Here is a 27,500-nt window from a genome sequence, read left to right on the forward strand (position 1 = left end):
AATCATTTCAGACTAGAGGCAGTCCCTTCTTTTCAGCAAAGCACGTCACGCGAGTCAGAAAAGATCAGGGAAAAAAATGAAACCTAGTTCCCAAGGTCTGTCATCTTCTCGCCCTCTGGAGCGAACGAGGAGAGACCCTGGTTTAGGCTCCTCGTTTGCACCAGGGGGGGGGGGGGGGAAGATGGCAGACCCTGGGAACGAGATTGGAAAAAACATTGACGTCAGCGCGCCGCGGGGAGCTCTCTCGAGCGCGTCGCTCCCAGAGCCCCCCGCGTGGCGCCAACATCAATTTTTTTTTTGCTGATTTTTCGCCGAAAAGGATGGACTGCTCATCTTCTTTGTTTACAACTAAGATTCTTGGACAATCAGGAAACGTCAAACCCCGCAGAAATTTTCGCGTCTCTTGCTGCATTAGGCTAATCTTGATTCGATGCAGACAGTAACATGCAGTTTCCACAACTTGCGTAAATTGCTTTATTGTCAACATCTGTCTACTGAGAAATATTTCACGTATTTGGTTTTTGTACAAAACTACATTTCGCATTTATGAAATTTGTGTACGCTCATTAATTCTACCTAGTGCACGTCAATAGTAACTTAAATAACCATCTTAAATATTATCGCCTTGTGGCACGGGAATTTCTTAACGAGAGATCGCTGAATTCACTCTTTGCGTATACTTTAAAAGGAACGCATTCATTGCCCGCCAAGCAACTTGAACTCAGAAAAGCTGTTTCAAGTTATCGACTGAAATATGAAAGCTATAAAATTTTTTTTTGTGTTGTTATAAAATACAAAACACATTTACAACTCGCTACCTACCAATTAAATGCAATACATAACAGTTGTTATCACACATAACTGAGACAAAAAGTCCACACGGTACAATATATCGAGTACAGTGTTGAGGAATGTATCTAATTACAAAGATCTTGGAGTTATTATGACTAGTGATCTGAAATGGTCAAAACATGTTGAACAAATAGTTCACAAAGCAAATAAGGTTCTTGGCTTACTTAAACGCACAGTAGGCGGTAAAAACAAAGATATTTTTTCAAACTTGTACAAAACCTTGTTTCGTCCAATCTTGGAATACGCCTGCCCGGTGTGGTCACCACACCTCATCAAAGACATCGATTAAATTGAGAAGATACAAAGAAGAGCCTCGCGAATTGCCTTAGGCCAAAGAAGACAAGAGACGGCGTATACGGAGAGGTGTAAAATTCTTAAATGGAACTCTTTAGTACAAAGGAGAGATTTCCTTTCCTTAGTGGAATGTTATAAAACTGTATTCAATCTAAATGGATTGAATTTCAGCGACTATTTTGAACTTTGTAAAAACACTAAATCGAGAGCTAACCACCCATATAAACTACAACTCAAACTCGCAAAACTGAACTGTTACAAAAATTCTTTCTTTGTCAGAATTATCAAACCCTGGAATAATCTTCCTATTAATTTATTTAATTTTTGTGACAGCCCTAACGTTCGTGAGTTTAAATCAAAATTGAAGAAACATATGAATGTTTATTGAATCGTCATTTTATAATTGATATTTAGCTGTTTCTTATTTGACTTTTTTATATTTTTATTAACTAGTTCTGTAAGATTTTTTACATAAATAGGAGACCCTTGATATAGGGCCAACCTCTGGGTTTCCTTTTTCTTAATAATTATGTATTTGCATGTTGTTCTGAAATAAAGTATTGTTGTTATTAATAAATAATCAATCACTGGGTGAGTTAACATAGGTTTACAGTGCTTGCACCCCGTTGACAGTTTGCCCCCTGAAGCGAAGCGAGTTAACCCCAAACTTTACCAGTACAGAAAATGTACGTTGCGATGTGCTTCACAATCTGTGTTGGAGAGGTGCTTCTCCGCTAAAAATAGAGTCAAAACACTTAGATAAAGACTGGAGTAATGTCGCAGTCACGATAGACACGCGTCTGTCACGGTCACCCCTTTACACCCTAACATCAGTATGTATATTCTCCATACTGTTCTCTATACATTTCCTAAGGTGCTGACAAGGAGAATTTGTTTAACAATCAAGAGCTTCTTCAGTTAAAGGTCATTTCTTTGATTCTGGCGACCTTACAGTGTGATTTGGGGGTGGTGCTGTGGGGAGAAATCATATGCTAGTCACTCTTAAGGATTGATCAGTTAACACAGTTGCTAATCTGCGAGTTGATGGAACTTTGCTGTGGCTTTGCTGTAAAAATTTCACGTTGATCGTTATAATATGACTTCAACCGTTCAAACGTTCTGCCGTAAGGAAACAAGTCGAAAGATTTTGGGGGCGAACTGGCAAAATAGAGGAGAAAACTTGAATTTTGTTTTGCTACAGGGGGCGAACTCGCAGACGGTATGCGACAAAGTTGCAATGGGGAGAAATCTCCACATACTTCACTGCAAACCATTTGGTATACATTGACGTCACCGCCGCGGTCGTGGTTTTCTTAAGATTCTTAATACAACGTCGCATTGGTCATCGACTCGTCATGAAGACGCCATTGTCTATTGTGTGAACTTCCAAGGCTCGAGTTAACCCCAGCAGAGCCAATCAGAGATGAAAAAGATTGGTTTGCCTGTGGTGTGAGACTTGATGACAATGGCCGGTCGTAAGGCGATATCTGAATGATCTCAGCGATATTGAACACGAACGCGACCAGAAAATAAACGATAACGAGGTAATGAAGATGATACAGAAAACGTGACAGAGGGACAGAAACTCGGAGGTGACTGAGGAAAAAAAAGTAAACAATAAGTTCTCGGCTTCTTCATTCAAGTGTCCCAAGTTCCACGGTCACTTCCCTAATGCCTTACGTCAGTTCGTTGTCACATTTAAATTCGCTAACGTCTTGCGTCAGTTTGCCAGTCTTCAGTCACTTTGCTACCGTCTAAGGCCAATTCTCCGTTGTCACAAGTCAATTCGTAACCTCTTTGGCCAGTTCAATTACGTCTTAATCCAGTCATAGTGCTGCGACCTGACCGGAAAACGTTGGTAAACTGACCTGAGGCGATGGCGAACTGGCCCCGGTTGTTCAAAGGTTGGATAACGCCATCACGAGAAAAAACTCTATCGGGTCAATAACGCTATACGTTTTGCCATCACTTATCCACCGGATAGCGATTTATCCGTTGCATAGCGTTATCCGCGGTTTATACAACTGAACCTTGGCCTTTAGCGAAACAACTTGTTGGAAAATGAACAACGGTGGTAAGAAACTGTGGTGCTGCGTCGGTGTGGGTAGGGGGGAGTGGGGGTCAAGGGGTATTAGTCAGATGGGGGGAGGTGGGGGTCAAGGGTTATTAGTCGGATGGGGGGGAGTGGGGGTCAAGGGTTATTAGTCGGATGGGGGGGAGTGGGGGTCAAGGGTTATTAGTCGGATGGGGGGAGTGGGGGTCAAGGGTTATTAGTCGGATGGGGGGGAGTGGGGGTCAAGGGTTATTAGTCGGATGGGAGGGAGTGGGGGTCAAGGGTTATTAGTCGGATGGGGGGGAGTGGGGGTCAAGGGTTATTAGTCGGATGGGGGGGAGTGGGGGTCAAGGGTTATTAGTCGGATGGGGGGGAGTGGGGGTCAAGGGTTATTAGTCGGATGGGAGGGAGTGGGGGTCAAGGGTTATTAGTCGGATGGGGGGGAGTGGGGGTCAAGGGGTATTAGTCGGATGGGCGGGAGTGGGGGTCAAGGGTTATTAGTCGGATGGGGGGGAGTGGGGGTCAAGGGTTATTAGTCGGATGGGGGGGAGTGGGGGTCAAGGGTTATTAGTCGGATGGGGGGAGTGAGGGTCAAGGGGTATTAGTCGGATGGGGGGGAGTGGGGGTCAAGGGTTATTAGTCGGATGGGGGGGAGTGGGGGTCAAGGGTTATTAGTCGGATGGGGGGGAGTGGGGGTCAAGGGGTATTAGTCGGATGGGGGGGAGTGGGGGTCAAGGGGTATTAGTCGGATGGGGGGGAGTGGGGGTCAAGGGTTATTAGTCGGATGGGGGGGAGTGGGGGTCAAGGGTTATTAGTCGGATGGGGGGAGTGGGGGTCAAGGGGTATTAGTCGGATGGGGGGAGTGGGGGTCAAGGGGTATTAGTCGGATGGGGTGGTGAGGTGGGGTCAAGGGGTATTACAAGATACTTGGTTTTATAAACTGAGTTAACAATATAAATTGGCCACCGTAAAGTGTTTCTGAGGCTAACGTTTCGAGCGTTTGCCCCTTCGTCAGAGCACTGACGCAGGATGAATGTCTGACGATCGAAACGTTAGCTTCGGAAACTCTTTAGGGTGGCTAATTTACGGTAATAATTCAGTTGATAAAACCAAATTAACTTGTTCTGAAATTAGCCAATGTTTGCTCAATCTCACCTGAACTCCGAACCATGTGCCCGTCTCAGCATTATAATGAGAAAAACACCTAGTTCAGCAATCGATGTCAGAGATGCCACGTTCCGTAAGGCTGAAGCAGTACCCTGAAAAAAATTAAACGACAGTTAATCGGTTATAAGGGAAGGGTGGGTGGTGTACAAATGAAAGTAACAAGGGGCAGAGAGAGAGAGCATAGCGTCACTTACCACTGGGTTCAGTACCGCTACAGCAAAAACAAATCCAAACAGTGATAAAAGCAGGAAAGTCTTCATTAAGCTGCCAAAATTAATAAGAGGCAAACTTCTTTAGACTCTCCTCTCACCTCCCCTAACACCATCAAGTCACCCTAACATCAGAGTGCATATTCTCCATACTATTCTCTATACATTTCCTAAGGTGCTGACAAGGAGAATTTGTTTAACAATCAAGAGCTTCTTTAGTTGGTGATCGTTTCCTTTTTTAAGGAGAAATGTGAAAAGAATGCGAAAAGCATGAATTTCTGGAGTGACAGCAGATTCTTTTAAATAAAATAAAAAAAAAATGTATGGAGGACAGCAAGGAGAATGAAGATTCCAACTTAATACATCACTGACCATCTGCTATTGACACAACGGTAGATTCCCTCCCATTTGGACTTTGCCTCTTGCCAGGAAGTTGGAGCCGATGGATAAAATATGACAAACCAACTGTCAACTGCAACAAGCAATATACACAACATCATATGACCTGCACTCTACACCACACTGCAGAGAAGTCTCTCTAAGTGAGAAGGAGGGGTGGGTGAGTGGGTGCATAGGGGGTGGGTGGGGGTTCATGGACACTGTTAATCATTAAAAGCAATGCACATTAAATGAAGCTGTACTTCCCACCTCCCTGGAAAAGAATCTTTATGTTTTGAAGAGGGAGGGTGGAAAAGGCAAAATAAAAAGAGCTTGCTCTCCATCATTTTTGAAAATCTGTTTTACATGAGTTTTCACCATTCTAAAATGACTGGGAAAAATGTCCCCCGCCCTTCTCCCAGCAAGGTAAAACAAAGTCCCTAACGAAACAACTTAACTTATAATGAGTATTTTATCTCTTCTAGCAATGCTAACAGGTTCTAGGTTCCAGTCTCCTTACCTATCTGTTTCAATCCTGTTCCCATGGTCAAAAATGAGACAGTTACACTGATAATCAAGAATATTTGAACAAGAAGAGGAATCCAACCATAGGCTGCATAATTTGATGTTACAACCTGTAAGCAAACCAAAATGGAAAGAAACAAAGTGAACTTTAATGATATATCAGGATGAGAGGCATTAGAAAAAGCCTGTTCTTGAGGCATGTGGCCTGTTTTCATGGCATGAGGCAACAAGGAATATCACTCCTCTCCCCTCCCCCCCTCCTGGATGGGATGCCAGTCCATCAAAATGTTCCCCCCTCTGCATTTCATCAAGCTTCCCTGACAGCTTGCTAGTACCCATTTCTACTCCTGGGTAAAGAGAGGCTCTGTTAGAGTCAACTGTTTTGCCCAAGAACACAACACAGTAAGCAGTGCTTTCAATAAGATTTGAAATAGGTGGCTACCTCAGTACAGCAACCGCCAGAGAGCAACTCACAACAGAATACCCGCTGGAGCTCCGGCAGGTGCTGGATCTTATTGAAAGCACCGCAGTAAGGCAGCTAGTTCTTATACCTGGACATCAGTTCATTCTCATGTATGTGTGTAACTATATATATTGATTTCTCCCTGTACATAGCTTTTATTCTTTTGTTAATATCTTTTGTGTTTGTCAAATTTTGATTGTGTATAGTAGGTCCACATCAGCCCTTCTGAAGGTGTAGTCTGATCGAAACAATCTCAACCTACTTATCAAAATAAAGTTTACTTACTTACTTACTTACTTACTCTCAACCCAGTGTCCAGGAAGATTTATAGAAATTTAAAACAATTTCAGCATTAAAACTGCACAGAAAAAGTTAAGTACCTTTGTCAAGGGAGATGTAGTTGAAACACCATATGTAGCCAGCCTGAAAGAAAAAAAATCACTATTAACATTACAACAGTTCTTTAGCTTGAAGCAAAAACAATATATAAAGATACTAACCAAAATGTGGTAAGGGTTACACAGGTCAGCAATCCAGCAATAACAGATCGGTAAAAACCCCAAATCTATAAAAATTTGAAGCAAAGAAGAATTTTCAATTTTAAAACATTTTAGAGTATCTGTTACGCCTCAACTTCCTGCCAGGGTTATGAATAATTTTTTTTTATATTTCACAGCTTTGTAATGTTTCATTTATGCAAGTGGTAAATATTAGATACAAAGAATAATATTTGCAAAATCAAATTTGTATTTGCTCCTACCTCTGAAACACAAGGCTTCATTTTTGCAAATAGCACTGGGAGTATGTTGACAACCCCTCCTAAAAATTTAATCAAATTACATATTAAAAATGAAAGGAACACAAATATCTCAAACTGTGCAGTTACCAGGTTCTCTCTTCCAACCCTTTCACAGACCAATATTGCAAGAACCTGAAACCCAGGCCAAAACCCTCTACATAGTTCCTAGCCTGCTTATAAGTGGTAGTTGGTGTTTTCTAGCCTGAAATTCAGCATGGCGAACATTTCATAGCCATAATGGACAGTGGGACAAGTGACAAAGTGAGGGGGAAGGGGCAGGGGTTTTTCTTGTTTTTCTCTCCCCTCACCCCCTCCCTCCCTATATCACTTGTCCCAGATCTTCCACCCGTCCAATATTGTGACCAAATATTTGTTCTACAGAATCTCCCCATTGGAAACACAAACTACTGCCTGCAAGCAGGCTACATAGTTCCCTCAGAAATAAATATAAAAGAACAATCATTGTTCTGTTTGGTCAATTGATCACGAGTAGGAGTACACTCACCCATTGTAATTGTGCCAAAAACCAATGGCTGACCAATATGCTTCAGTTCACCGAAAATCTGAACACTCCCCACTTGGCTCTCTATATTTAAAGTTGCCCAGACCTGGAAAAAACTTCCATTTTTAGGTTGATTTATTGACAAAAAGAATTCATGTTGCCACACTTCTGATCATAGATGCTGTCAAAATGTGGTAAGAACACACAGAAAAAAAATACAAATGGAGGTGCGGTGGCCTCACTGGTTAGTGCGCTTGACTCTGGATCATTAGTGGTCTGGGTTCAAAGCCTGGCCTGGAACATTGTTTTGGTCTTTGGCCAAGATACTTTTACTCTCAGACTCAAAGTGCCTCTCCTCACCCAGGTATTTAAATGGACACCAGGAAATGCAATGCTGCAGGGAAACCCTGTGATGTACTATCATCCCGCCTTGGGGGGGGGGGGAGTGGAAATACTCCTACTCACTTCATGCTATGGAAACTAGAGTTAAGCACTGTTCTGATGGATCACTTGGCTCATAATCAGACTTCTTACAGTGAAGCAAGTAAAAGTTGAATTGGTGATAAAGGGCAGCACCCAAAATGTTCTTGGAAAGATCTTTACAAAATTTCACCAAAATTTGTTTGAATGATCATTTTTCAAAGTTATGATAAGCAATCAGTAAAGTGCCATTCATAACTTGGTGCTTTTCCACTGAACTTGTAATCATGCTGAATTCAAATCTAACCCAAATTAAAAGTAAGGTAGCTGCAAACTTTTCAAAAAAACTCATCTGAAAACTCCAAACTGACAAGAAATGAAACATATAACAGCATTAAACCCAACAAAAAGCAACAATCCAAATTCCAATTCACCTTGGCTACAGTGGACAAGAGCCTTTCCACTGAAAATTCACTGTGCAGTCTAGCTTAAAATTTTCATTGTCAGATCACAGAACCATGTACTTACAATAACAATGAGTATCAAACATCCTCCCATAAATGTTAGCAAAGATACAAATGGCAGGACACAGAAATTAATAAAGACAATCAAGAATGCACAGCTCCAAACAAAGACTGATACTCCATAATCCACCCTGTAAATAAAGAGAAAAAAATTTCTATTTCGTTATACATCTCCTCTCACTGTATGGAACCCAAAAACTTGCTACCAGAGGCAAAGATATATGAGAATCAGAACTTACAAATAAAATTTAAGGATAGTATCATAATAACATGCTATTTGACCATGCTAAGCTACCGTAGATAGAACATTTAAATTTGTAATCCTGTGACAGTCAAATTGAAAACTAAAATTGTTTTTAAATGAAAGAAGCACAATACAAAAGTACAGAAAGGTTTTAGGTGGCTTTTGATTTTCTCAAGACAAGATCTCATTTGGCAAATACACCTTAGTCTAAAACAAATAACGTGCCTTAAAGCTTAAAATGGAATCAATATGAAATTGTGTCCAAGAGTTTTAAGCTATTTGTACTGCTTTGATATGCAATTAAGCTCCTTATGAGAAAAACAAAGAATAACACAAGAAGCTTCCAGAAGATTAGATAGTTTTCTTCACTTTGAAAGGTAATCTGTAGATTTACTGGCACAAGCAACATGCAAAATGCACAATACACACCTAAGATTCAGAAGCTGTAAACAAGCCTGACTTCCGGCAAGAGCGTAATTGATGAGAACAGAGACACTGAAAACATCAAAAGAAGAAATTTTATTCTACACTTTCTGGCATTCTCAGAAATTCTCAAAATTGAGAACAACTGAAATGTTTTTAGAATGCATGAGCATTGATTTGTATTAATTAAGACCAACCACAGAATTGCATCAGCAGTTATGACTATAAGATGACAAAAATTAGTTACAGATTGAAATCTCTGCATTTTGCAAAGCACAGAAAATAAAGGACCATTTCAAATAAAAGTTCTTACAACATCAGCAGTACAATCGCTTCAAACAACCACTTGGTGCCATTCTGCAGGAAGAGCTCAGCCATTGTGTGAAGAGAAGGACAATTTTTTATTGGATCCTGATCATCCGTTGTCCTTAGCATGTCTACCTCATCCTCTACATCTACAAGAGAGTCCATGAAAACTACAACAGGTCATAAATCAGAATAGTTTGTAAATTCATGGTTAAGTTGGCATTCAAGCCAAGACAGACCCACAATGCTCAGATGTAAATCACTTCCCATTGTATGAAACAATTAGGAGCATTTATTTTTTCCCTGGAAGGGATGTGGGATACCCCCCCCCCCCCCACATCCCTCTCCAGTATTATGTAATAATAATAATTACAGTTCTTAAAATGCATTATACATGAGTCTCAATGCTTTTACATAAGATTTGAAGTACAAATATAAGATAAAAATTAACTACAAATTATAAGCGATTTTCAAAAGGTGAGTCTTGAGCCTGGTTTTAAAGGAATCTAAGGTTTCGGAATATCTTATAAAATCAGGAAGTTTGTTCCAAAGCATAGGGAATGCACACACAAAGGATCTATTGCCATAGGTAGAGGTTCTAGATCTTGGGACAGACAGATTAATAGTCCTTGATGAACAAAGAGAGCGGACAGGTGTATGGCGAGTTAACAGATTAGCCAAGTAATCAGGAGCCAGATCATGAAGTGCTTTATAGGTATAGAGAAGCAGCTTGAAAATAACATGATGTTCAGGGTTCACCAATACCCATGTACACTCCTGGGTGGTGACACATGCTGCGAATCAGAGTAAAGTGCCTTGCCCGAGTACACAACACAATGACCAAGCCAGTAATTCTTCTTCTTGTCTGCCACACAATTCTTATGATGTTAGTTTGGAGAATTTGGTAATCCCCTGATTTTCTTTTTTCCTAATTTTTATCACTTGTCTGCTTGATATTGTATTGATGATGTAGAAGAATTTGCTACCTTTCTATAACATCAAGAAATGGTTTAGATATTACAGTCTTCTCGGATAGAGACGAATAAATGGAGGTCCCGTCTCCTGCAGGGTTGGGGTAGGAGACATTAATTTCCCACACACGGGATTAGTGTGTGATGGATGTCCTCCCCTGGGGTGGGATGGGTGGGAAGGTGGAGTTGCTCGAATAGTTCGTATGTTCCCTTCTAGTCCTTCCCCACAGCAAATTAATGCAGTGAAAATGGAATAAATTAAATTAAATTCAGGAGAAATTCTGTCTTGGTCACTCATGGGAGTTTAAAGGTTTAAAACAACAGTACTGCATCTTTCATAAGGTGGAAATGAAAATCTTCCCAAGCTTAGTAGACAGCCACTCAAAATTTTAATCTAAGTTACCCCAGGTCTGGTAAATAATAAGAGTAATTAAAAACAATCCTGGTTAAGTTTTTGTTTGTCACTGATGTGGTTCACCTTCAGGGAGTTTTAAGCCCCAATCCTGCCCCACCTGTTCAGCAAGTGCAATAACATTTCAAGTATTGATAAGGTTGGCAGAAGGTAAAGAACAGGTTGTGGGCCATGAATTTAAAATCTGTTTAAGTAAACAAAACTTTCCAGGATGCACAAAATGTGATGTTGTTCCCAAAGGTTATGACTTAAACCCTGGAGAGTGAAGGGCATCTAAATTGCTCGGCTCATAATCAACCACAAATCACCATTTAGGTCATGAGAACAATTAAAAGCAGATGATCACCAAGAAGCATGTAATGATTGTTAAACAAATTCTCCTTGCCAACGCCTTAGGGTATGTATAGAGAACTTAGGTAGCACGGAAAGCCATAAAACTCTTGAACAAAAGCTCATCTTTCAAACCGGCAGTCTAAATCCCACAGGGATCAACTGACACTTTTAATTCCACTAATTTATTCATGTTTTTCTCATTGCCATGTTCCCACCAATAACGTAGCTCCATTTTCTGCCTTTAAAAGCACACACAACCCACAATTCCTCTATTCGCTCCAACGAAGGGCTAACGCTCGAAACATCAGCTTTGTAATCGTTACGGTGGCCAATTTACCATTTCAACTTTGTTGATATATCCAAATTATTTTGTTACTCCCACTGACGCAGCCCCAAACAGTTTCTTTCGAAACTATCAACCTTTATTCATTTGTATGGAGAACAGTATGGAGAATATACAATCATACTGATGTTGAGGTGTAGAGGGTTAGAGGACCAAAAATCAAACTGAAGTAACAGAGAGGGTTGCGATGAGTTACACGGGGTCAGTTGAACAGGTATCAAGCCCAGAATTATGTGTATTGGAATCTTCCTACCTTTGTCATTTCTGCAGAGCTCCAGTTCCATTTCTGATTTACTATTTTGTTCCTCATCATCATTTCTCTCTGCATCATTCAGTGGATCACCTTCCTCCTCTGTTAGCTGAATGTTTAAAAAAAAAAAAAAGAAATTAGCATCGAAAAAACAACAACAACAACAACAACAACAATGGCAATATGAACCCCTGGAGGTTGATATTGTTGATAGAATAACATGCTGACAGAATTTTAAATAGAAGTCTGTTTATGGGCCAAGTTGCCCATCAGGCTGGTCCTGAACTCTGGTGACTGCAATATGAAGCAACTAGGAGTATTTCTTCTCCCCCCCTGGATGAGATGCTAGTCCATTGCAGGTTACCATCCCCACCCCACCCCCCCCATGCATTAAAAATTCACTGGTACCCATTTAAACACCTCAGTGAAGAGAGGCACTGTGAGAGAAAAGTGTCTTGCTCAAGAATACGATGTAATGTTCCCAGCCAGGGCTTGAACCCAGACCACTCAATCAAGTGCACAAACCATGTGGCCAATGCACCTCCCTAAAATTTAATATAAGACTTACGATATTTGTTTCAAAGACTTCTTGTCTCTTGGCCAGATAGCTTCTTTGTAACAGCTCCAGAAAATATAACACTATCAAAGTCTGCCAGATGAGAACAACAAATTATCATGATCAAGATCAAAACTAAAAACAAAGGAATACCACAGCTATATTGGGCAATAAATTTTTCTGGGCACACCATCACCCTGTACAAAAAAAGTAACTTTGGGCACAAGATCACAATCTCTCGATTGGCTGGGTACATGATTTGTTTAACTTGTACCTGTCATTCCAAACATTCTTAAAAAAGAAATTTTAAATTCTAATTGGGCCAAAAACTCAACTCATCTAGCTTGGCTCTGAACCTTAGCCCTTTTACCAAGAAGATCTCATTGGTGATTCTACTTACTGTCTGCTGTTCTTATGTTGTTAGTTTGGAGAATTTTGTATTGGATCAATCTAAAATCCCCTAATTGATATTTTTCTTCATTCAAGTTAATTGTTTGCTTGATATTGTATGGATATATTGTAAGGAAAAATTCTGCCTTAGTCCCTCACGGGAGTGAAAGAGTTTAAGACTCACACATAGGTAGGAGAGACTAGCATAAGACATCAGGGTCGGTTTGTTCGAAGCTGGGTTAAGATAACCTAGGGTTAGTTGGAAATTTGATATCGGATCTGAAAGCTTTGACAGAAAATTCAGTTTAATTCCACTGTCTATGATTTGATGATTAAATGCTCTAAAAAGAATTGGAAAAATTGTTCCAAAATGGCTTTTAAACAGAGAAATATACAAATCGGGATTAAAATTTAACCCTGGGTTAGCACTAATCAGCCTTTGAACAACTGGGCCCAGGCTTTCAGCTCTAGTTTTCTCAAGGTTAATGCTTCAATTCCCATAAGTGACCAATGCAGAATTTCTCCTTACCATATCAACACAATATCAAGAAAACAAGTAATGAGAATAAAGAAAAATATCAATTAGGAGATTTTAGGTTGATCCAATACAAAATTCTCCAAACTAACATCATAAGAACTATATGGCAGACAGTAAGGAGAATTACTTATGAGATCCTGGGAGTGAAAAGGCTAAGGTTCAGATGCCAGCTAGATAAGGAGGGAGGGGAGGGAATTTTCGGTTGATCCAATACTAAATTCTCCAAACTAACAATCATAAGAATTGTATAGCAGACGAGAGAATTATTAAAACAATTGAAATCTTGGGAGTGAAAGAGTTAATTAAAATGTCTGTCAGAAATTGAATTTGACTACCAAAGGGAAAATGGAGAAAAAGATTGAAAAATTGGAAAGGACATTTAGAGCAATATAATAATAATAATAATTTTAATGATAATTTTCAGACTTATATTGCGCATGCTACTTGACCTCATGATTGTGTGTGCTTTACAAAAAACTTTAAAACTATGATAAAATCGGCAGACGAAATGCTTAAAATATAATACAGTATGATATAACATAACATTTGATGCAAATTTTTATCTTAGTTAAACTTTAGACCAAATGTGAGCAAAGCAGCTCACTAAATGTCTGTTGCTCACAGGTAGCTAAACTACAGACCATAAACTTGTTCCTACATACAATATTGTGATCAAAGCAGTTGTAACTTGGAATGGTGCATCAAACTTAAGTAGACATAAATAATTGCCTTAGTTGGGGTTATATAGGATGAAAAATGAAAAACATTTATACAAACACAGTTCAGGAAGATGTTAAGTAGCCTGCAAGCAGGCTACTACTACAACTATGACAAGTGTTCCTTCGCCTGTGAGTTTTGTATCAGAAATTTGAAATGACACTTCTTTTGCTGAACTACTTGACAATTCAAAACTATATTGCAAGCTAAGTGGCTTGTTTTGCATCTCTAATTAGAGCCTGCTGGCTTGGTAGTTATTTCAGTGCGGGCAAATTTTGTAGATTTCTGGAGTACAAATATCGCGTGATATTTGTATTCATCTCACACATTATTTGTACTCTACGAAGCACAATTTGATAATAAAACCTGATATCATGCCTCCATCTTACCTGTACAATGGTCTCAATCAGAAATACCACTATTATTGGCAAATATCCTAACTGAGAAAAGTCCAATGGCAGCCCTAGTCATGGAAAGTGAATCTCTTAATAACAAATTCTTATAAAAAAAAAAAAAAACCAACAACGAAATATATCATTTATCAATCTATATTTCACAGTAGATGATAATTTTGACAACACTGATCCTATCAGTATATTACCAGTCGGTGCCTTGAGGTATATCGGAAAAAATTAACACCAATTCCAATAACCTTTTTTGTGTTCAGGCATGGGCCTTTCCTATTTTAACAACATGGCAGTCTATGGCCCTGTTCCATCACACTACACTGAAAAATTTGGTTTGGTGTTCGCAAAAAAATTGAAAATTTTGTAACAACGAATTTTCTATTTTTGTAATAGCATTTGCACTTGAGACGTGCAAATTATTTTGATAACCGCAAATGTCAAGCAATCGAAAAAGATACCGAGATTTCATGATGATACTGATTGCAAAGCAAAATGTCCCTGCGAAATGTTTTAATCACCCTTCTTTGCTGATTGCTTGCCATGCAAAACTTCCTTGTGGCTAGTCAACAATTACTTTCAGCTTTTATCAATTCAGCTTTTATCAATCATGGAGACTTTAACTCAGTTGCTCAACAGACATCAACACCACCATTGACCTGTAGAATCCTGGTTTGAAATTGTAACTTTCCCGATGCCTTTTTCCTACGAAACATGATGACCAGTTGAAGGGTATCTGTCTAGGGACAAAAGATTTTCTCGCCTGACAAAAAATTGTGGGCCTCCAAAAGTAGTTGAAAGCATCTTTGAAGTTTGGTGGCTCTTGTGAAAATTTTGTGAGTCAAAAAAATCGTTCCCACTGAAAATGGTTTCGCGTTGACAGATTTTTTTTGCAAAACAAACAAAATTTTGCATAGTGTGAACAGGCCCTATCTCAAGACAAGCAATTTCCTGATTAGGATTCAAAAATCATCTGTAGCCCTCATAAGTGACCAAAACAGAATTTCTCCTCACAAGATCAAATAGTATCAAGCAGACAAGTGATGGGAATAGAGGAAAATATCAATTGGGAGATTATTTATTGAATTGATCCATGATCAAATTCTCCACACTAACATCATAAGAATTTTAAGGCAGACAGCAATTAATTTTGAGATCTTTGGAGCGAAAGGGTTTGAGCCACTCACCTAAAACGCCAGTTCCCAAAACGGCCGCCACGGTTACAAAATCTAGAGCGTAAAACCATGCCAGGAAAAAGAATGGAATTAAATTAAATTTTGACAAACATTAAAGGCGTTATGCGAAAATTCTTCCCACTAATTGCTATAATTTAGCAAAATAAGGTGGAGTAAGTAAGTAGACGTAAGAGTCGTTGCCGAAATAAGGGAAGTAGGCAAGCTCTTTATTAATTTAGCAGAGTAATTTAAGTGTTCAAACTGAGTAACTTAGTATCTTCGAACCGAAAAGCAGTTCGGGTCGAATAAAACTTACAGCATTGAAGATATATAAATATTTTCCATTTGCGTCTCCCTCCGGTACCGATTGCTACGCTCTGAAAACCGAGGCCTCCTGAGAGCAAATTATCATCATCACTTTCACGTTCTTCGAGCTCAGCTTCTTCCTCCATGTTTTGGTTGATGCGCAAGGTCTTGTGGGAAATCCTCGTCAACTAGTTCCTAACAGGCAAAGGGGTGGGTACATAGTGGCTCTGAAGGAAATATACGCAAGAAATCAGGGTCATAAGGTGACAAAGCAGAAATTGCCCACAATTTCCTCAAAACGATCCCATTAAAATTTTTTTGGTTAGTCTTAACCTGGTATAAGGTAGCTGGTGTGGATAACTTAAATAGCTCAAATAAATTTGTTCATGAAATTCGAATTTATTGGACCGCGAAATTTCGAGAAAACAGAACAAATCTACAGGTGATGTCTTTGATAGCTCACTCCATCTGGAAATACAATTCTTGTAATTCAGGTTTGCGAAAACTCGCGAATCAGGAGAATGCGCATGATTCAAGCAGGAGCCCATCTCGCAGTCTTGAGCCAGGGTGAGCGATATGTTCGCTAAAGTAAACTAAATAATTACCCGAAGTTACCCTCGCGATTGGATCCGAGATTGGTCCTTCTCGTCAAAAGAACGCTAACCGGCGTTTATACGATGAAAACAGAGAGAGAGAAAGAGAGAGAGAGAGAGAGAGAGAGAGAGAGAGAGAGAGAGAGAGAGAGAGAGAGAGAGAGAGAGAGAGAGAGAGAGAGAGAGAGAGAGAGAGAGAGAGAGAGACCACATTACGTTACGCCCCCCTTGAAAAACCTTAGTGCGTGATACAGAACAAGATGCTTAACACTTTCTGACAAGACAGCGTGTGGAAATCGGAAGGAAGAATATAAATTCAATCTTGGGAGCGAGGAATAGGTTGCATCATTCAATGTTGTGAATTTTTCCTGTTATCTCTCTAACAGTTTACATCCTAACATCAGTATGCATGTCCTTCACACCTTTCACAAAGACAATGTATATTTTTTAACAATCTCACGTGAATTAAGGAATGGGGCAGAATTAAAAAAGGCTAAAAATTAGGAAAAAATTGGAAAAATAATATTTAAGCATTCGTTGATCTTTCTTTTATAAAAAGCTTACTAATCCATGGGGAAAGAAAACGTTTCTGTGGGTCACGTGACGCAACCGTTCTTCAGTGCTTTAATTTGGCGCCATTTGTCTCCGTTCTCTTTGGTTCAAGTTTACACCACTTTTTACGGCATCAGATCACGGTTAAAGCATCCAGGGATGGCCTTCTATGTTCTGTGATTTTGAGCTTAATCAGGGAATCCGGGAAAATTCCGTTGGATAGTGTGAAATTCTCATTCTTTTTTCGATGAACGGCAATTTACTCAATTATTGGTGTCTCATGAGGCCATTTGAGATGGAATCGAAAATCCCCGATTGATTGCTAGTTTCTTACAATAGCCTTCAGGTTTTAGAATAGAAAAGCCGTCGTCTGAATGATGGTAAAGTGGTGTATCCAACGTTTTTAATACTTAACTAGCAGCTCGATGTATCCGCCATATTTGAAAGCGCGGCCTAGACTTCGGAAAACTAGAACCGAGAGAATGTTCTTGCCGCTATAGCAACAAAGCCTTGCCAAGATGGCGGACAAGATTGCAGTGGAAGGGTCATAAAATTTGTAAGTTGTTTTTCTCGTTTCTTATGTGTCATTAAGGAGGAACTTCGCTGAATGAAAACATTAAATTTATTTATATGCAAAACTGGTATTTTTCATCTCTATATACTTAAATTTGAGACGTAGTAAAGAAGTAAAGATAAGAAGATTTCGACGCTCTGAACGAAGGACAACTTTCGTAATAAAAGAAATCTTAACTGTCTCTCGGAGTTTTGCGCGCACTTCTGACTCCTAAAACCTTAACTGCTAGTAGAATAATAGGATATCATGTTCCTGTTCTAAATTATCTTTCGAGTTTTGGCGCAATGTTCAGATAACTTGAGTTTTTGTGGGGTAAACATACGCTTCGATCTTGCTGAATTGGTTTCAACGAAACACCTTCAGAATTACCGTTTTACATTGTCTGAAGGAATTTAAAGGCTTTTCAGCTGAAAATTCAACGTCTTTTGCCACACGAAGGATTTGAAGAGTCGCTAACTTGAAGGAAAAACATCGCGGCTTTTATGGTGGGATATTTTTAACTGTGGCTTCGCGCGTGTAGCTGCAAGGAACAGTGTTAATGATGAGAATGGGAAGGTTAGTTACGTCAAGGGCACTCGTCTACAGAGGTTCTTGAGTACATTTCCTGAAAACAAAGAAGCTTTTGCTGTTTCTCAGAACACATTCGACAAAAGGCTGCACGTACTTCTTAAAAACTTTAAAAAATGGCGCGGTGAAAGCAAGTCAAAATACTTATATCACTTCAGTTCATTTGCATGGAAATCGCTGTCAGCTCTTATGAAGGGATTACATTCTATCTCGAACTGCCGGGAATGCCAAGTGAATCATCTGCTTTTTCAGACACAATTCCCTCTGAAAACTAATCGACTAAAAGGAGCTGGCTCAGTAGCTACATCCACAAAAGAAGCAGGGAATTTGACAAAAACAACCAAGGCTGTAAAACCTTCAAAGAAGGCCATTCGGGATACTGCAAAGAGCATCTATTTGAACATTAATGAGCCATTCAAGAATCTCTACAATGTCAACCTTGCTGATGCCTTAACAAAGGTACCTGAAATTGGACTAACACATGCAAAAACTAAAGTGCAAAAACAAAAGGAAAGAAGAGAAACTGCTAGGCGATTCAAAAACAGTGCTGAAGAACAGTGGTCGAAAGTTGACTGTGACACCATGCTTGGAACGAGACAGTCATTTAAACAGAGAGAGTTACAAAGAAAATCTCTTTATTTTGAGTCCCATGAAGAGGTAGTCTCCCTCGCAGCCGTTTTTTTTGGATGTCACGCAACGCTCCCCTAAAAGAACGGCTGCTGACAACCGAACTACATTCCTTTCTCCGAATTGGCCAATCACAGCTCGGGTTCCATTTTCAGGAACCTTTTCGCGCCAGACTCACCTTTTGACACTCGTCCAATCAGATATCGTTTTCTACCGCGATCCTCATGTGGAAATTACAAGACAAATGGCGGTGCTTGAAGGAGCTTTCCGCAAAGCGTCGTCAAAGATCAAAATTTTCGAGCTTAAAGCTCACCAGAAGCTTGCAATTAAAAAAGTTTTAGTCGAGAAAGATGTTTTTGTTAAGTTGCCTACAGGATCCGGGAAATCGTTAATATATCAAGCACTCCCGCTCGTGTTTGACCATGTTACCGATGAAAGAGGTCATAATATTTCTCTTTTGTTTTTTGTTTTCTTTTTATCCGCTTTGTTTCTTTTCTTTTTTTAATTTTTTGCTTGATTTAGTTTTCTTTTTGTGAGTTAATCGATTCCCTTTTTATTTTTTCACTCAAAATTTTTAGAAGTAGTAAAGAATCCAGAAGCGTTAAAAACGAAATGCATCATAGTTAATTGAATTGGCAGGTGCTGAGAGGAAAAACATCCAACATGGTCTTTTTAATAGATACGTGTACTAGCGCACTTTGAGTGTCAGTCCCTTGACAAAAAAGGAACCACCACAAAATTGCAAGATATCTCCTAAATATCTACATATCTTTAATCGTTTCTCTATTTTTACCGGCGCTGCTTTTTTTTTTTCTTTCAATAAATTTTTTACGAGGAAATGCTTCCGTGAAACATTTGAACGGGCCAAAATGATGTAACTCTGACGATCACTTAGACCTAGATTAATGCTAATTCATGAAGTATCAATTACAAATAGGGCATACAGAGCCAAAGTACTTGGTAAAGTTTTGCCATACAGCGAAGATTATACTATCGCTATCATCATCTAAAGTTTATCGTAGCCATCCCTAGACCGGAATGCCTCTCGTGTTATCAGAATAATTTTTAAAAGAATCATCGAAAAACGGAAAGACGGAGCACAACAATGGAACAGAAAAACCCTGAACAGAAATAAAATGGATGATGATCACCATCAAAGATCAATTATACACAGCACATCATCAACAACTCACCAACTGTATCATACAGAGATGAATCATGTTTTAGTCATCCGAACTATACCAGAACAAGAAAAAGAAAATGATGATACCTTTCTCAATTTGTCTCTCTGCCAATAAATCGATCTTTGACAAGCAAATTGGGGAGTCGCGAAAAATAAAACTTCGTTCCTTGATGATAAGAAAAACTAAAAGGGAGAAGATGACGAGTATTTTGCATAAAAAAATTTATTTGTAATCCAATTACCATTTCCCATTAAATTTTTCAGTTAATTTACTTCGAAGCAAGCCAATAAGAAGAAAAGAACATCGTGGGCCTGCAACCATCTGGTTTAGCATCAATTGAGTCTCAACTAAAAGCAGTTTATCGAAACAGTTTTTCCCTTCCAAACAGTTTTGAGTTAATTGAAAATTATTTTCAACTTGCTGTTATAGCTTATTGTTAACCTACTTTGTGTTTTGATCATTATCTTTGGTTGACACCGCTTTATCTTAAGATATCCTTGTTCCTTATTTCCTAATTAAAATGCGCAAACTGAAATCTACTGTTGATCTTCATTTGCAATAATATTGCCACAGAGAAAACATCTGTTTCGACGTCGACACAACTCGGACTAGTCTCCCTCGCAGCCGTTTTTTTTGGATGTCACGCAACGCTCCCCCAAAAGAACGGCTGCTGACAACTGAACTACATTCCTTTTTCCGAATTGGCCAATCACAGCTCGGGTTCCATTTTCAGGAACCTTTTCGCGCCAGACTCACCTTTTGACACTCGTCCAATCAGATATCGTTTTCTATCGCGATCCTCATGTGGAAAACACAAGACAAATGGCGGTGCTTGAAGGAGCTTTTCGCAAAGCGTCGTCAAAGTTCAAAATTTTCGAGCTTAAAGCTCACCAGAAGCTTGCAATTAAAAAAGTTTTAGTCGAGAAAGAAGAAGTTTTTGTTAAGTTGCCTACAGGATCCGGGAAATCGTTAATAGGGAGTTTAAGCAAATCAAGCACTCCCGCTCGTGTTTGACCATGTTACCGATGAAAGTGGTCATATTATTGTTATTGTTGTTGCGTTGTACCAACGTGCGGAAACACTCGATAATTCGGGCCGATTTCCTGTACCAGTGATAAGAAGCCACGAACATAACTAATCGGGTTCGCTCCAGCTAGCAGCGGACTGGCAAATGAAGAACTACAAGTAGTGTAGGAGACGTTGGCCGACCTAAATTGCAGTGTTCTCGAAGCTTCGCCCGGTTTGTTGACGACAAGCACGCGCTTTTTTCCTCCTGATCTCCATCTGCAGGTCGAAGCAAGCGTTTAGCCCTTGGCCTAGATTGAAAGGCGTCTTGTATTTCCTTTTGATTATTGATGTAATTTACTGTTTCTTATATATTCTGACTTTTATAATCTGTAGTAACCTCTTGAAATAGTGCGAATAAAGAGTTTCAGTTCAGTTTTTAGCTTCTACTTTCTCAGTTGCTCGCTGAAACTTTAACAACCGCTCAAACAATCTAGCGTTTATGTCGTTGGCGTAGCAGTTAACGTCTAGCGTAGATTCTATAATTTAAAAGAAATTGTGAGAAGTTTTCCCAAAAATATATACTCTATCTTTACCAGGGCACAACGATGAACATGTGAAACATTTCGAGCTCTCATCGACAAATTTCTCAGTGTTTCTCCCAATATCCACATTTTCGCGTGAAACCTTACGTCATTCAGATTTTCTGGTATGTGATTGGTCTGTTCAATAGACCGCGACCAAACCGCAAGGACAATGAGAAAGGAATGTAGTTCGGTTGTCAGTAGCCGTTCTTTTGGGGGAGCGTTGCGTGACATCCAAAAAAAACGGCTGCGAGGGAGACTAATGAAGAGGCTAAAAGTCGGACTACGAAGAGGAAAGCACTCGAGGAGGCAGGCCTTCGAAAGGTAAAGCGTCACTCTCCAGATCCCAGTTCCCTTGACTTTGACAAAGATGGTCTCCTACAGGAAGTAAATGCAATGAAAGAGGGTGATAAGGTGAGAATAAACTAAATAAAGATACTTAAAACAGTTGGAATAAGAAAATTTTGTTTAAATCTTGATAGCAAATAACTTCACTGCATACATGTATGCTTGCTATCAATAAACTAACTGTCCCCTCTCTGGCCAAATGACCAGAATTACTTCCATTCCCCATCACTTTACTTTTCAAATGAAAAGATAAATAATAAAATTATAATGAAAACAAAAGGTTTCATATTTGCATCTTCAATATTTACTTCACAAACATTTGTTTGTTTTAATTCTGTTTTTAAGTAGTGATTGAAATATTACTTCCCCTTATTTACAGATCAATTTCTCTGCACTGGCTAAGAAATATGGAGTATCCAAGAAGACAACAGTAGGAAACATGGTGGTGAAAGAATTTCTTAGCAAAAATGGCAAGAATTTGGAAATCTTCAAGCCCTTCAGAAAAAATAACCCACTTCCAAGAAGGCAGCTCAACAAAGCCTTTGGATCACAACACCAGTGCCTCGCACAGGTGCAGCCATAAGAGAAACTCTAAGAAAAAAAATTGCAAATGGAGAATACCGCTTGGGTGAGATTATAGCTCCAAAAACCTACCAAAAGCTAACATTGGATTCCAATGGTACTCTCAAGAAAGAGTGTTTCACAGTTAGTGGCAGAAAAATACCTCTACTAGAAATCAGGAAAAATCTTTTAGCAGAACACGAGGAAATGGGTTTGGTGAGAGACCGCTCAGAGGCTCATTATGAGGCTATGACGTACGAAGAGCTGGAAACTCGCTTGCAGGAAATTGGAGAGTTAAAAGAGAAGCCTGGTGGTGAGACAACAAGGGAGGAACTGGTTAACTCGCTAAAACAGTGGGAGCGAACTCGACACCTGATGATCTGGTCAGACCACTCAAGTGTTATGAATCATGGCCATATCCTCTTGACGGTAAATGCAATTTATGATCCAGCATTTTATTACACATCTCAAGAGCTTGAGGGAAAGGATGTCCAAGAAATGGTGGAAAAGCCACAAATTTACCTTATGGCAAGGTGTAGGGACACCATCGAAGATCAGCTATTATACAGTGACACCCGCCTGGAGGACATCCAACAGCTCACTACAAAGATCACCTCTTCCCACAATGTATTCATCAATGAAATCTGTCGCATGTTCCATGGTGACCATCCATCACAAGACGTTGAGAGTGGGGAGCAGTTGGGTGGAAAATTTGGCTGCTGTGGTTGCACTATGTCATCAACACAGTACTCTGACCACATAGCATCACTAAGAGCCCCACAAATCACCTTAGAAGAGCCAAGGAAGAAAGTCATTGCAGGTCCAGCAGGCAAAGAAAGGAGGAATGGAGGCGTGCAACCTTTCCAACAAATGAGTAAGGATGACATGATCAGAGAGTGCAAAGGCCGAAACCTCTCAACAGATGGTTTGCTAAAACCAGCCTTGCAGAGCCAGTTGAGGGAGGAGCTTAAGGGCATTCAGTGAGTCCCTGCACTGTGTTTTCCTGATCAAAGTGCTTCAATGAGACCTTAACTTAACCCAATATGAAGTTGTGCCAGTAGAACCCCTCCATGATCTCAAGGAGCACATAAATAACATCTTGAAGGAACTTCCCAAAACACATGTCTAAAACATTGTGCCCTTATCAAAAACAATATGCACTAAAAACATTTACCAGATGAGGGTAATTTTTACCCGAATTGACCAATCAGAGTGCTTTGTTTGTTTCAGTTTCCCGCCGGGTAAAGTTTACCCTAGTGGGGTAAACTTACCATTAGCAATTCGCTCGTTAGAGCTCTTCTATGGGCTGTATCGACGCAAAATAATTACATTCTTTCGATTACTTGATCAGCAGGGATTTGCTAAAGCAAAGGCATAGAAAAAACCAGGAAAGATTTATTACTCGACGTTTCGGGGTCATCATGACTCCATTATCAAGAGACTAGTTTAAAAACATGCAAATAAGGAAAGGTACAAGAATAGCATAAATTAGACTGAACGGCTTAAACAAACACCTTGGCGCGGATGGAATCCGTTTGCACGTTCAGTGTTGGCTTACGCATGCGAATATACAACATTTCATTAACAAGGCAATCAAATTTGCCGTTACATTTCGTGATGACGTTGAATTGCTCGATCAAGCGTTCAGGCATTTCACTATTGTGCTGGAGGTGGTAGTGTTTGTAGATAGAAGATGATTTCCTTTTGTGCCCTTCTACGCGCTCGTGTAAGTGACCACGAGTATAGCCCACATACCCTGCATCACACAGGTTACATTTAAATTCATAAACGATACATTGTTGGTTAACAATAGGGGGCTTAATTTCGTGTTGCTTAAGCTGTTGATCGAGCTTAGGGCTAACGAACACTGGTTGGACAGTCACGCTTAACTTCGAGCTTAGACTGTTCAGTTGTTGTTTAACATGATTAGCTGACGACTGGTCCTTGAAGGGTAACACTAATCTCACAGTCTCCGATGGTACGTCTGGTGATGGACAGGCTTCTGCACGTACCATCGGAGACTGTGAGATTAGTGTTACCCTTCAAGGACCAGTCGTCAGCTAATCATGTTAAACAACAACTGAACAGTCTAAGCTCGAAGTTAAGCGTGACTGTCCAACCAGTGTTCGTTAGCCCTAAGCTCGATCAACAGCTTAAGCAACACGAAATTAAGCCCCCTATTGTTAACCAACAATGTATCGTTTATGAATTTAAATGTAACCTGTGTGATGCAGGGTATGTGGGCTATACTCGTGGTCACTTACACGAGCGCGTAGAAGGGCACAAAAGGAAATCATCTTCTATCTACAAACACTACCACCTCCAGCACAATAGTGAAATGCCTGAACGCTTGATCGAGCAATTCAACGTCATCACGAAACGTAACGGCAAATTTGATTGCCTTGTTAATGAAATGTTGTATATTCGCATGCGTAAGCCAACACTGAACGTGCAAACGGATTCCATCCGCGCCAAGGTGTTTGTTTAAGCCGTTCAGTCTAATTTATGCTATTCTTGTACCTTTCCTTATTTGCATGTTTTTAAACTAGTCTCTTGATAATGGAGTCATGATGACCCCGAAACGTCGAGTAATAAATCTTTCCTGGTTTTTTCTATTCTTTCGATTGTGCCTTCTTAGAATCGAATTTCGCGATTTGGAGTTGAAAAAGGTGCAAAACCGATCAGCTTATATCTAGGATGGGGCGCTTTTGGATTTGTCGGGATTCGAAAATTGACACTCCTTTGTTTGCAAAGTCATGTTTGTTTTACCTTTATGATAAAATATTGTTGACAAGAAGATGTTTTATTGACAGGTTTTACGTGACAAGGGTCGCTTTCCATTCAACAAAAATCAAAATGTCGGTAAGTTCAAAATGTCGGTATATTCGCTGGCCGAATGGAACGCGTCCGACCGTATCGAAGAGGGTACACTAAAAACGTATTCCTAAATTTTCGAAAACTTATCGCGGAACTTTTCCCGTTCCATTCGATTTCTGACCGGAAATCTCGAAAATTTTGGTCAAATGGAAAGCGCCCACCGTGACACATGTAATCTTTAACCATCTTGGTCACACATGTAATCTTTAACCATCTTGGTGCCACGTCACGCTCTAAAACCTGCTGAGATGTTTGTTGATTCCACGAAAGAGCAATCAACAAACATCTCAAGATTGTCACTGTAGCCTAAACCATTTTTAAGTTCTGGAATTATTCTAGCTCGGACAATAGTCGAAATAATAGAATAACTGGTAGTTTCAATGTCAAAGTGGGTGCCGGCGTCAGAGCTTGAAGGAAATACTGATAAAACGACTTGAAATTGACGGTATCATACGGGTTGGTGTGGCTTTTTAAAAGAGAATTACGATTTTTCCAACTTGTTCAGTTTTAAAGGGCTTTTGTGAAACAACAAAAGAGCTCCCCCAAATTTTTTCTTGAGTTAAGAAAAGAACGTTTACTCCGAATGGCACCATTTTTTACTAACACTTCACTGCTGCTGAATGCACTGAGAAAAAAATATTTCCATGAAGTAGTACTTGATCGATATCTTGGCAACTCCACTCGCGAATCGGCAAAAATTGTTCGCATGATAGAGCAGCCAAACACATAAAAATCTCTTGCCCTCTAAGAGTCATCGCTAAACCGTTCAAGACCTTGATGAATACTTCCACAGGCAATTTAAGACATCTATTTTAAAAACTCATCTCGTCTATCGTGCCCTTGATTTCGAGCAGAGCGGGACGGCTGTCTACCGATATTTCCACGTGCATTCTACGTGATGTCATTACAAACATCCCGGATATACAACACGCAATCGACTGCGCATGTCTCCGATCTAACATATTGATGAAGACAAAATACCTTCGCGGGCGTCTTTCCCAAAAGAAATTGTCAACGCACTGTTTGAAGCGTAACTACCGTAAACTATATTTAGTGATGGAAAGGTTACGAAATACGCTATCCGAAAAAATTGTTTTGTTAAGGTTGATCTTGTTGTGGAGTTGTTCCGATTAAAAACTTGAAAAACAGACTGCTGATGGGAACGCAAAGGCGTCCTGCTGAGTCTCAGGAGACTCTCGGCAGAAACACATCTTGCCAGTGACAATCCTTTATTATGGTTGCTGGTCGGGTGCCGGCACATGATGACTTCTTAAAACACTAACTCTAGTCCTTCTCGATGATAATTTTTTTCTCGCCATTCTTCGTCAAATTTCTTTTATTTCTCTCGCTTACAGCTTGTTGATTCATACTTCAATCACGAACCTACCCCGCCCTAAAAGCGCCTATTACTTTAGTGGCCCGTTTGGCTCGGCAACGGTAAGAAAGGAGCAAACGAGTAAAAAAGGAGCTGGCTCGTTTGGTGAATAATTCTAAATTAGCCACTTGGAGCTAACCAGCGTGTATCCTTAAAAAGGAGATACTTCAACCCTGGGGCGCGCATTCTGTTTTACCGCGTAATTTGAAATTGCAAATTCTCACACCTTCTCTACTTGCTCGTGAAAAAGCTTAACCTCGACTTGCTCAACTTTTTAATGTTATAAGTGGTTATACGTGGTTTCACATACCAATGAAAAACCAGTTCCTATTAGTACATGTCAACTTGAGTGATGTGGTAACAGTATAATGGAACGTAGGTGACCACAATTTGAAAAGGAAATTAGCAAATTCCTCTCAGTGTGAGATGAAGCTTGTGTGCGGTATTCTTAATAGGCAAACAGTCGGTGTAAAACTGAGACAGCTACGTTCTGAAATTACGTTCCCTTGTGTGAAATTATTCGGAAAAGATAAAATTTTCTTAATTCTTCCTGTTGCTTTCCCCATGATAAAATTTTGTAGTGGAATTTCTGAGGAATGGTGGCTGGTCTGCGTAGCTGTAAATTTGGACAACTTATTTATTACAACATTTTCCGTCAATAGTGGATATCGAATTAAAAAATCGCGCTTTGTTAGTGGGTGCCGGCGTCAAAGCTTGAAGGAAATACTGATAAAACGACTTGAAATTAACGGTATAATACGGGTTGGTGTGGCTTTTTAAAATAGAATTACGATTTTTCCAACTTGTTCAGTTTTAAAGGGCTTTTGTGAAACAACAACAGAGCTCCCCCAAATTTTTTTCTTGAGTTAAGAAAAGAACGTTTACTCCGAATGGCACCATTTTTGACTAACACTTCACTGCTGCTGAATTTACTGAGAAAAAAATATTTCCATGACGATATCTTGGCAACTCCACTCGCGAATCGGCAAAAATTGTTCGCATAATAGAGCACCCAAATACATAAAAATCTCTTGTCCTCTAGGAGTCATAACTTTACCGCGGATGTTTTCTTTGCTGCGTGACGAGACAGCAAGATGTT

The 27,500-nt window shown here is 39.7% G+C and overlaps 1 protein-coding gene and 1 pseudogene across 3 annotated transcripts; one reads left to right on the forward strand and one right to left on the reverse strand.

Moving 5' to 3' along the window:
• Positions 1-460: 460 nt before the first annotated feature.
• Positions 461-21,511, reverse strand: LOC111329791 (uncharacterized). Of its 2 annotated transcripts, none has more exons than XM_088728603.1 (18): positions 19,738-21,511; positions 15,565-15,781; positions 15,261-15,302; positions 14,059-14,132; positions 12,037-12,117; positions 11,472-11,577; positions 9,167-9,308; positions 8,860-8,925; positions 8,191-8,317; positions 7,246-7,348; positions 6,702-6,760; positions 6,442-6,506; positions 6,322-6,364; positions 5,474-5,588; positions 4,948-5,047; positions 4,561-4,630; positions 4,355-4,458; positions 461-2,742 (listed from the first exon to the last, which is right to left on the reverse strand). In XM_088728603.1, exons 2-18 carry the CDS (start codon positions 15,698-15,700, stop codon positions 2,469-2,471), a joined length of 1,707 nt encoding a protein of 568 aa, XP_088584729.1. In that variant the 5' UTR covers positions 15,701-15,781; positions 19,738-21,511; the 3' UTR covers positions 461-2,468. The 2 variants fall into 2 exon arrangements, with proteins under 2 accessions (XP_088584729.1, XP_088584727.1); XM_088728601.1 differs by having other exon boundaries at positions 9,167-9,329.
• LOC148726135 (uncharacterized) lies at positions 17,601-23,906 on the forward strand (annotated as a pseudogene). The gene is made up of 3 exons (XR_015990008.1): positions 17,601-18,497; positions 21,511-21,654; positions 21,968-23,906. The product of XR_015990008.1 is annotated as an uncharacterized LOC148726135 (transcript).
• Positions 23,907-27,500: the final 3,594 nt, after the last annotated feature.

This window comes from Stylophora pistillata, chromosome 7 (assembly GCF_964205215.1).
Source record: "Stylophora pistillata chromosome 7, jaStyPist1.2, whole genome shotgun sequence".
NCBI lineage: Eukaryota > Metazoa > Cnidaria > Anthozoa > Scleractinia > Pocilloporidae > Stylophora > Stylophora pistillata.